The 10,326-nt window shown below is 33.5% G+C and overlaps 3 protein-coding genes across 3 annotated transcripts; 1 reads left to right on the forward strand and 2 right to left on the reverse strand.

Annotated features, from left to right (window-relative positions):
• Positions 1 to 1,148: 1,148 nt before the first annotated feature.
• Positions 1,149 to 5,708, forward strand: LOC128396043 (nodal modulator 1-like). Its single transcript, XM_053356563.1, has 3 exons — positions 1,149 to 1,592; positions 3,015 to 4,653; positions 4,732 to 5,708. Exons 1-3 carry the CDS (start codon positions 1,149 to 1,151, stop codon positions 5,517 to 5,519), a joined length of 2,871 nt encoding a protein of 956 aa, XP_053212538.1. The 3' UTR covers positions 5,520 to 5,708.
• Positions 5,709 to 5,843: 135 nt separating this feature from the next.
• On the reverse strand, positions 5,844 to 8,517 carry LOC128395967 (polyribonucleotide nucleotidyltransferase 1, mitochondrial-like). The gene is given in 6 exon segments (XM_053356467.1): positions 5,844 to 6,169; positions 6,171 to 7,011; positions 7,014 to 7,304; positions 7,307 to 7,434; positions 7,521 to 8,234; positions 8,355 to 8,517. Coding segments are annotated over 6 exon segments (2,295 nt in total). The 5' UTR covers positions 8,468 to 8,517; the 3' UTR covers positions 5,844 to 5,961.
• Positions 8,518 to 8,626: 109 nt separating this feature from the next.
• On the reverse strand, positions 8,627 to 10,261 carry LOC128395976 (28S ribosomal protein S22, mitochondrial-like). The gene is made up of 5 exons (XM_053356476.1): positions 9,841 to 10,261; positions 9,612 to 9,776; positions 9,403 to 9,546; positions 9,001 to 9,336; positions 8,627 to 8,888 (listed from the first exon to the last, which is right to left on the reverse strand). Exons 1-5 carry the CDS (start codon positions 10,177 to 10,179, stop codon positions 8,775 to 8,777), a joined length of 1,098 nt encoding a protein of 365 aa, XP_053212451.1. The 5' UTR covers positions 10,180 to 10,261; the 3' UTR covers positions 8,627 to 8,774.
• Between the last annotated feature and the right edge of the window lie 65 nt (positions 10,262 to 10,326).

A 10,326-nucleotide genomic window follows, 5' to 3' on the forward strand; every position in this document is an offset into this window, starting at 1 on the left:
TTCTTTTCAATCAATTGTTGAAGTTAATTGTTGCTTTGATTCAATGATTTTATCCTTTTCCTCAATTGTTAAAGATAATTATTATTCTGGTTCAATGGATATCCTTGATGCGAGTTCAATAAATCAATTGTATCAAAAAGAATGAAAAGAGCAATCGCAACAATAAAGAAAATAATTTCTTTTAAAATTAAGATTGAGTAATAAACAAATGGTGACCGAAATAAAATCGAAATTGTGATAATTCTATCCCACTCTCTTGATTAGATTAAATTTTGGTCAAAATAGTTCTCATTTTGTTTAAAAATGATTGCAAGGTTTTGTTCGAATTTGCGACAAAAGTTCAAACTGAATCGACCTGGATTTGGAATATTGTATTCAATTTGGAAAACATGATTAGTTATTAATGATTATTTCACCAATTAGAATAAATGTAAATTGACCTTTGATATTATTTACTACTGGATACCCAATTTGTCTGAATATTTTATTCATTTTTTAAAATTTTATTATAATTTTGATTTAGAAACTAATGATTTACTTTTGTTTGATATCATTGTAAAATTTGGTACTTATCTTTTCCGAGTGTGGATGGTGATTGGAAGGTAGTTTATTGATTTGATTTATTTTATTTTCCTTTTTTGAATTACTTTAGAGGGTATTATGTTGTTGGTCTCAGGTTACGTATTTTATACGTAAAAGGGGTCAGTTTTATATTTGTTTAATAATAAGTAAGATCTCTTAAGAAGTCTTATAATACGTATTTTATATGTAATGAAATCACTTTAAAATACGTACTCTATACGTAATTTGCACAGTTTGTAGATTACTTATCTAATAATAAGTAATGTCACCTTAACATACGTTGCTACACGTATTTAATCACTTTAAAATACTTATTTAGTAATCACTCAGATTACTCTATATATTATATTATATATTATATTATATTATATTATATTATATTATATATTATATTACGATTCGTATCAAAGAAATCACTTTATTAATAAATTTAGAAAATTAGCACATCACTTTGGGTAACTATACCCCGATTCCATGATTAAAATGGCCGAAAACTGGCCATTATATGGTTAGTGAGGGAGATTATCTTCTCCCTTATCTTCATCTTCTTCCTTAAAATTTATCCAATGAGAATAACCAGGTACCACGTGAGAGGTGGTACCTGGTTAAACAAAGAAACTGGTTCTGTAACCAGGTTAGTTACAAATGGATTAAGTTTGGACGAAGTTGCTGTGCAAGTAGCAGAAATATCGAGAGGAAGAAGATTAATTACCCAGGGAAAAGATGATCTACTGAAATTACAACTAAATCCTGAACGACTTAAGGTATATAATATTCAACATGTAGACCTACAAGATCTTTGGCCTGGTAAACAACCAATTGGATTAGTGTCTTTAGATAAATTTCTATTTCATGATCATCAAAAATTAAGAAGAGAAGACACTTCTCATGTGACAATCGGCCACTCACCTGAAAGAGACACACGAGTAACGTTAAAAGCTTACATGCAACTTTTAAATCTCAAGGAGAAAAATATTAATATTCCAACAGCTGAAGTAGTGCGTGAAATGGTAAAAAATGGTCAAACATTACAAGATTGGATAGAACACGAACAAGATGAAATAATTTGGTTAGACTAAAATCTATCTTTCTCATTATATTTTATATAACCTTTTATACTTTGTAAATAATGTCCGGTGCTGGGCAATTTTATATTAATCAATTAACTAATAATTGTAAATCAACGAGGACGTTGATCCTTTCTATGTATTTCCGAAGAACTGTAACCAAATTATCAAACTGGTTACTCGACCAGTTTTCTTTGTTCAACCAGGTACCACCTCTCACGTGGTACCTGGTTAATCTGATTGGATGAATTTTGTTGAAGATGAAGGAGATGAGGGAGAAGAAAATCTCCTTCATCACCAATATAATGGCCGTTTTGTCGGCCATTTTCCTTATGAGAATCGGGGTAAAGTACCCAAGTATTATTATTACTATAATAAAGTGAACTTTTGTTATCAATTTGTGACAATATGAATAACTAGTAAACAATTAACCTTGTCTCAGTTGATTTTAATTATTTACTCTAATCATCCAATGGTAATAATTTCATCGTTGCATGATTAATCATTTCAATATTTGAAAATCCATTAATGATAATCTCGTCTCTCTCTCTCTTTGCAATTAAAACTCACACAATTTAATCTTTATTATTGCTACAATTTGAACATTGATTATTGATAATCAACAACAACAATCAAAGTGATTATAGGCAGTTTGATGAAAAACTTTTGAAAACTTTTATTTACATTTTGATTTTGATGGATTTGATTCAATTGATTAACACTAATCATAAGTGTGTTATGATCAATGATCAACAATTATAAGTAGAAATCAATTTCGTATCAAAGCTTAGATGAAAAGCCCGTTAATGATTTTTTCGTTATACAGCCAAAGACTTTGAGTTTGCATAAATTTTTAATCATTCGCACAGGTATTCGGTAATGGTAATCAATTGAAGATTAATTTTGATATCTAACTTTTTCCAATATCGACACATATTCCCTACAAGTGAAAGCTTCTCATCTGATATTCGGGATCACAACTGTCAGAATATCTCCATCATCACCTTTGATTCCTGTTATAATTGCCTCAGCTTTTGAGACTTGTGGTCAATTGAAATTCAAATCGAATCCTATTTGAGAGAGTGAACCAACGAGGTATTCAGTGTGAAGCGGTGAACAGACCGACAGGTCAAGAAAACAGTTTGAAGGGTCAAAAGTTTAATTAAGAGAAAAATAAGAGGTAAATGAGAGAGATAAATAGAGATGATACAGATAGAGAGAGAGAGAGATCACTTTATGTTGTGTCTATGACACCTTATATACTGTAACAGTCAAGGTGGATAGGGTTATCACCTTGACTACTGCGGTATTGAGCAAGACAAAAGCAGGGAGTCAACTAGTTGACTCCAACGGACGATTGGGTAGTTGGTTAGGTCACCTGGTCGGTTGGACTCTCACACTATTCCTTTAGAAATTGAGATTACCAAAAGTTCTGGAAAGGATTTTGTTTCACATTCAATTATTACTTCCAAATCGGATGGGACATTTTGCTCATTTTTAGAGCCGGGAAAATACCGATCCAAACCCATTATTCCAGTTGACCAGGAAAACGAGCTTGTATTTACTCCTAAATATTTAGAACTGTTGATCGAAGAAAAGTCCAAACTCGATCTTACATTTCACCAATTCGCTGCCTCTGTTTCAGGTTCATTAATATTGAAAGAACCAAAAGTTATAGTGAACGATATCAGCATTGATTTAATTTTAGATGATAAGACTATTGATAGTGTTCAACCTGATCAACAATCAAAAGAATTCAAATTCAAATCTATTGCTCCAGGTAAATATCGTCTTAGACTTCGTAAGGGAGATAATATCTGGTGTTGGAAAGAAGATGAAATGACCATTAACATATTGGACGAAGATTTAACCGGAATCAAGTTTACTCAAATCGGCTATTATCTAACTCTAGTCACCTCTCACCCCGTGAAAGTTACAATAACTCATACAACATCTAAGAAATCAATTAATGCTGAAATCAAAAATGTCCAGCAACCTTTCCGTCAATGTTTACTTGAATCAGGTCGATACGAAGTCAACACTGTCTCATGTCATTCATTTAAAAACGACAAAGGCCTCAAGGAGCCTTTTATTTTCGATACTCGAACCAAGGAAACATCTTCATCACTAATTATCCGAGCTTACAAACACCAATTAACCGGGTCGGTGACAGTTACTGTTCCAGTTGAAAGTTCTGAAGAGTTTGTCCTTTCATTAACTCGTAAATCAAATATTAACGATCAAAAGGGATCAACAAATGGATTGGATTATTTACCCAGCTCATCTAAATCCGATAATCAAGGCAATCTAATCAAAATGTTTAAATTTTCCTTATTCGCTGAGCCCAATGAATTGCTCACAATTGTACCATCGTCGACATCCCTTTTATTCAAGCCTCCTAAATTTGAAAAGACCATGGGCTCTGATTGTTTGCTCGATGCTGTTTCATTCAAAGGACGTAGTGGACTATTTATCAAAGGATCAATTTCTCCACCCCTGATGGATGCTACAATTAAATTATATTCTCGAAGTGATGATCAACTTATGTATGAAACCGTCACGGATGCCGAAGGGAAATACACCGCTGGTCCTTTTGATTGTTGTGATGCAGGAATTACCATTGACCGTATGATTTATGCTAAAGCGGAAAAAGTGGGATATTTATTGAAAGAATCATCTAAATTTGGTCAATTTGTTAGCGAGAAACTTTCATCACTAATTGTGAAAGTTACTAATGCCGATGGATCACCATTGCCTGAAGTGCTCATCTCCATCTCTGGTGGTTCTAATAATTTCCGTAAAAATCTAATCACTCCTGCAACCGGTGAATTATCATTTATTGGATTAAATCCTGGTGAATATTTCATGAGATCAGTTTTGAAAGAGTTTAAATTTGATCCAGCTTCAAGAATTGTTGACATTAAACAAGGTGAATCTGTTACACTCAATGTCAAAGGTGAAAGAGTTGCTTACAGTTGCTATGGCTCGTTAACTTCCATGTCAGGTAACTAAACAATCTAATCATTTCTGAATCACTTGATTACTAATTGTTGACTTATTTTTATTTGTTTTATTTACACAGAAGAGCCTGAAGCTAATATTTTAGTTGAAGCTGTTGGTATTGGCGGAGTTAATGAACAAGGATTTGATTGTAAACAGTTACAAGAAGAGGTAACATCAGAATCTAATGGTAACTTTAGAATTCGTGATTTAAAACCTGGATGCAATTATCGAGTTAGTGTTAAGAAATCAAATGAGCAAAATTTAATCGCACGTTCATTACCAGAAAATGTGATAATCTCCGTTGGAAGAGCCGATGTTACCGGCATTAAATTGATACTTTTCACTCGGAGTAACACCATGGAATTGACTGGAGATATTATAACTAATCCAGAATTTTGGCCTTCACTCCGTGTTAAACTTTTCTCTGAATCGATTGGCGATCAATTGTTGGCCTCAATTCCAGTGACCAGTGGTTTCTTTTCCATTCCAACGCAAATTCCAGTAGACAATCGTTGGTATATTCTAAAATTGGAATCAACTCTGCCCACTTATTTATATTACTATGAAACGGCCTCTCTTACTTTCCAGGCCAATACAACATACTCACATTTTCAATTCCAATTTGATCCAAAACAATCATCTAATTCAGATTCTTTCAATGGGGAACAAGATAACATCAGCACTGGATCACTTTTCACTTTACCTTTGTTTCTCCTTTTAGGTTTAATAATCTACAAATTTGATAAAGTTAAACCGATTTTCGATTATGTTATCGAGAAAGTTTGGTCAACAATACATCCCGATGGAAGATCATCTCCAAATTCTGACGGTTCGTTACGTCGTAAAATCAAATCACGACGAACCTAATACACTTTTTTTTAGAATTTAGGATAAATTTTTATCTAAATTAAGAATTAATTTAAGCCTTATAGTCTTGAGAAATTATTATTTACGATCTTGTTTGCTCGTAACAATTATCATTTGTAATAATTTAACTTTTCTCTCACAAGCAAATCAATTGTAATTTACACTGCGATAAACACTTTTATACATCTACATGTATATTGATACAGGTAAACGGGAAGAATTAAATCATTTTTTGTTATCTATTAACAATTAAAATTGTCGAATATTTTTCATTGTTGATTTTTATGATAAACACAATTAACATCGATGAACGATAAACAATAATTTGAAAAGTGATCGACATTTATTGTTGGAATCAAATGACTACATGGTTACATATACAAAGAGAAATACAAAATTTGGTTTAAACGAAACAACAATTAGTTTTAATTTACAATTTGGATCAACTATCAGTGTTTTCCAACCAATTACCTCCTATTGGATCTAGAGCTTGAAGTACACGTCGGGAAAGTCTCATTTGACCTGAAGACGGATCTCGACCGAAATATTTAACTTTGAATTGTGAGCCAACAATTAACCCCAATGCCGATGGATGTTTGATTTGTTTTTGATTTAATTCTCGATTTGGTATGAAAACGGGATCCATCCCGGAAAATGATCACCTTAACACCGGAATCAATTATATCGACAACTTTGGCCGTGTAAATTGCTTTGAATTCAAGTTTCTTTTCGTAATCATCCATCTCGAGAAGTTGATCAATCGTTTTCTTGGCAATTTCATAAGACTTTTTGTCTGGTGCAAAGAGAACCAATTTATTTGGATCACCATCATCTTGTCGTAAATTAATTCCATAATTAACAGTTAATTTACGAATTGTTGATCCACCATAACTGAAAATTCGTGATCGACGATGAGGTGGAATCTCAATTGTCTCTGTTATCGGCCAATTTTCTTTATGAGAAACATTTGGCTGACGAATCGTTCTGCTCATGATTTCGAGGATTTTTCTAGTAGCCTCTTGACCTTGGGTCAAGGCATCTTTGATAACCTTAATTGGTAATCCATGAGGTAATTTAATATCTAATTGTAGAGCAGTTAATCCAGAACCAGTTCCTGCCATCTTGAAGTCCATTTCACCGAAATGATCCTCAATACCAAGAATATCGGTAAGGATGATAAACTTTTCATCTTGAGGTAATAATTTTGACGATTGATGATCATCTTTGTTTTCCGAAGTGTGAATCAGGCCAATGGCAACACCCGCCGTGGGATGTGTAACCGGAACTCCACCGTCCATCAAAGCTAAACTTCCCGCACAAACACTGGCCATAGAAGACGATCCGTTAGATTCAAGAACTTCACAATTAAGTCTAGTTGTGAAGGGAAAATCTATCGGCATTGATGGTCGAAGTGCTTTCTCGGCTAAGGCTCCGTGTCCAATTTCCCGTCGACCAAAGACTCCAACTCTTCCCGTTTCGTTGGTAGCAAAAGAGGGAACTCATAGTTGAGCATAAAATTTTTCTCCTTCAGGCCACCGGTCATCACGGTGACAGGATCAGACTTTAGTGCTGATTGTATTGAATCAAGTGCTAATGTACAAAGAACTTGAGTTTGACCTCGTTGAAAAGATGCTGACCCATGGAGAGTTTTAAACAAACTGGTCGAACAGTTGATATTCCGTAAATCGAAGCAACCTCGTCCATCCATTCGCCGTCCAGTTTCAGCGACAATTTGTACATAAATTGATTTAACCACTTTGGAAAATGCATCGGAAAAATTACTTGATCTTCATCGGGAAAACTTTCTCTCATCGCTTCAAATACCAATTTTTGTACTTCTCTTAGAGCAACATCTCGACTAATTTTATCGTGACTATGATCAGTTAAGATTTCTCTAATTCTAATTGCAGATAACCTGAGAATAGTTTAGAAAACAAAAAGAGTGAAATTTAAATTGTCATAATGGAAAATTTCAAGACAATTAAATATGAAAATACTTACAAATGAGCAGCTTCAATGTGAGCTTTTGATGGAGTGAAATATTTTTCAACATTTCTCTTCTCGATTGGAAATTTTTCTCCTAATTGTTTGATTCCGTTGATTATGTCGACATTAGCGGATGTCGCTTCGTCTAAAGCTCGAAGTATATCTTGACTCTTACCGATTCCATTGGCATGACCTTCAATCATTAGAATCCGTTTGTGTTCATTACTACTGACAATCATATTGAAATCATTTTCCTCGATCTCACTTCGAGTTGGATTGATGATGATCGGACTGTCTTGGGAAAAGGCCACCCGAACAGCACCAATTGGCCCAGCCCAGGGAATATTTGAAAGAGTAAGAGCCGCTGAGGCCGCATTAATAGCGATCACATCGGGATCATTGATACCATCGGATGAAAGTAGATTACAAAATAATTGTGTCTCATAATAATAACCAGGAGGAAATAGTAATCTAAGCGATCGATCAATTAACCGTCCGGTTAGGATCTCTTTCTCTGTAGCTCCAATTTCCCGACGCAAAAAATTGGTCGGAATTTTACCTACTGAGGCTGCTTTTTGCCGATAGTCAACCGTTAACGGGATGATCCCTGAAATGGTTGGTTTGGTTAAACTAACAGCCGCCACAAGAACATTGGTATCTCCAATCGAGGCCACTGTAGATCCATCGGCAAACCGAGCATACCGACCACATTCAATGGTCAGATCATTTCTAGAAAGGTCAAACAAAAAATAAAAACAAAATTGGAAAACAATAAAAACAAACAGTCGAGAGATCAACAAATGAGATGAGACTAAATTGTTGATCATTATAAGGGAACAATTTACTTACCCTTTGTTAAATCTTATATCTACAGAGTTTAAATTGTCATTAAATCGACTTAAATAACGAACAGATCGACAATCTAATTGTGAAAACTTCGATCGCAATTTAAACAACAACATCACTCATCAATCTCCATGTGGGTTAGTGTTTACGTTACCATGGAAACTGCCGGTTTCGGTTATTCTCAATCAGAATTAATCATTTGGAAAGTGAACCAATTTAATTACTCAACTAATTAGTGAGTTCTTGTTGTGCTTTTTGTAGCATTGGATCAATGATTAACTTATGGAACTTTTTTTTTATTTCTAATGTTGATCTTTGATAAGTATTTCTACTAAATGTTTAGTTACAAATGGTACATAATGTAAAAGTGACAATTTTGTTTACATTAACTAATTAGATTGTTAATCAATTTAGATAATATGTTCATCCATGACTTGATAATCTTGGTTCATCTTCTTTGGCCGCTATGATCTCTTCGTATACTCGAAGACAAGCTTCGACTTTGTACCTTTCCTTGCATTCACTTTTAAGGTAATTCTAATGGAGGAGAAAAAAAAAGAATTAGAATTAAATTTGGTTCTTTGGATTAAAAAAATCGATTATTAGCAAAATTTGAGAATTTAAAATGATAATCAAAGTATTTAAGTACCTTAATTGTTGAAAGATGATCATTTGAAGGTAAGTCAATTTTTTGACGTTTCTCTGATGGATTAACTAAATAGTAAAGGTTAACTAAATGAGCAGCATCTTCAATCATTTGTCGCTTAATCATATCTTGTAATAGTGAATCAATTTTTCCTTCCCAAGCTAAATAAAAGGCCATCGGCCCAAAGTGTCTTGTACTTCGTAAAAGGTCAAATTTATCATTAGCGGCAATGTGATCGTAGGTTTTACAAATAATCTCAATGTATCTCGGATCATCTGGTTCAAATTGGATACAAGCTCGATCCAAGACAAAAAGGTAATCATGGCGATCTAAAATGGGCTGAATAGTAAACAGATCATTCTTTTAGAAATCGGCAGCAATCGGTTATCAATAGTCAATACTCACTACTAAATTTTCAAACTCGAACATCTTTGGGACAGTAACTCCTCTTCCGGAAACAGGGAAATAAATTTGATTAACTCTGTATCTCTCTTCCCAACGAGCTCTCCTTAGAAGACCATTTGGCTCTCTAACGGCAATCAAACGATTCTGCAAAGAACAAATTAACAATCAAATTATTGGAGAGAGAGAGAAAAACTTCATCATCAACTCACTCTATCACTAAAACCTTGGGATAAATCAGTAATCACTAAATTATGAATATCGAAATTTTTAAATTCTGGTTCATCAGCTAAAATGTAATCCTTTTCCTCCCATGGTTCCATCACCGGTGGCATTTGTAAATTCTTCCCTCCTTCTTTACGAGCTCTTTCACGAGTCTGAAAAAAAAGAAAAGAACAACAATTAAATCAACTATCTAAACAATTAAAACTAATCACTTACCATTTCTAATTCTTCATCAGTGAGAAACAAATATTTCGGTGGCTTATAACCAGAGACTGGTTTGTTTGAGAAAACTCTGTCTTCATTGTAACCTGTGATTTTCCTTAAAATGGTTTGAATATTTTTATCCATAAACAGAGTTTCTTTATCCCTTTTCGTATTTGAATCAATTAATTGATTAGAAGAAGATGAAATTGATGAAGATGAACATTTAACAACACCAGATGAACAAATTAATCTCAAACTATTTCTCCAATCAAACACATGAGAAGGGGAAATATTTCTCGATAAACGGAAGCTTCCATTTCCAATTTTTACCAATTGATTTAAAGAAAACATTCCAATCGAAATTAAAAAGGATACAAACTGTAAACAATTAACTAATCAAGAGAAACATAAACAATTAAAAAAAAGCAGAAAAAAAATTTTGAGATGAAAACATGTTTTGGATCCAAAAAGAATCGATACTTTGGTATCTTGATGAGG

This window comes from Panonychus citri, unplaced genomic scaffold, assembly GCF_014898815.1.
Source record: "Panonychus citri isolate SS breed McGregor unplaced genomic scaffold, ASM1489881v1 Contig00142, whole genome shotgun sequence".
Taxonomy (NCBI): Eukaryota; Metazoa; Arthropoda; class Arachnida; order Trombidiformes; family Tetranychidae; genus Panonychus; species Panonychus citri.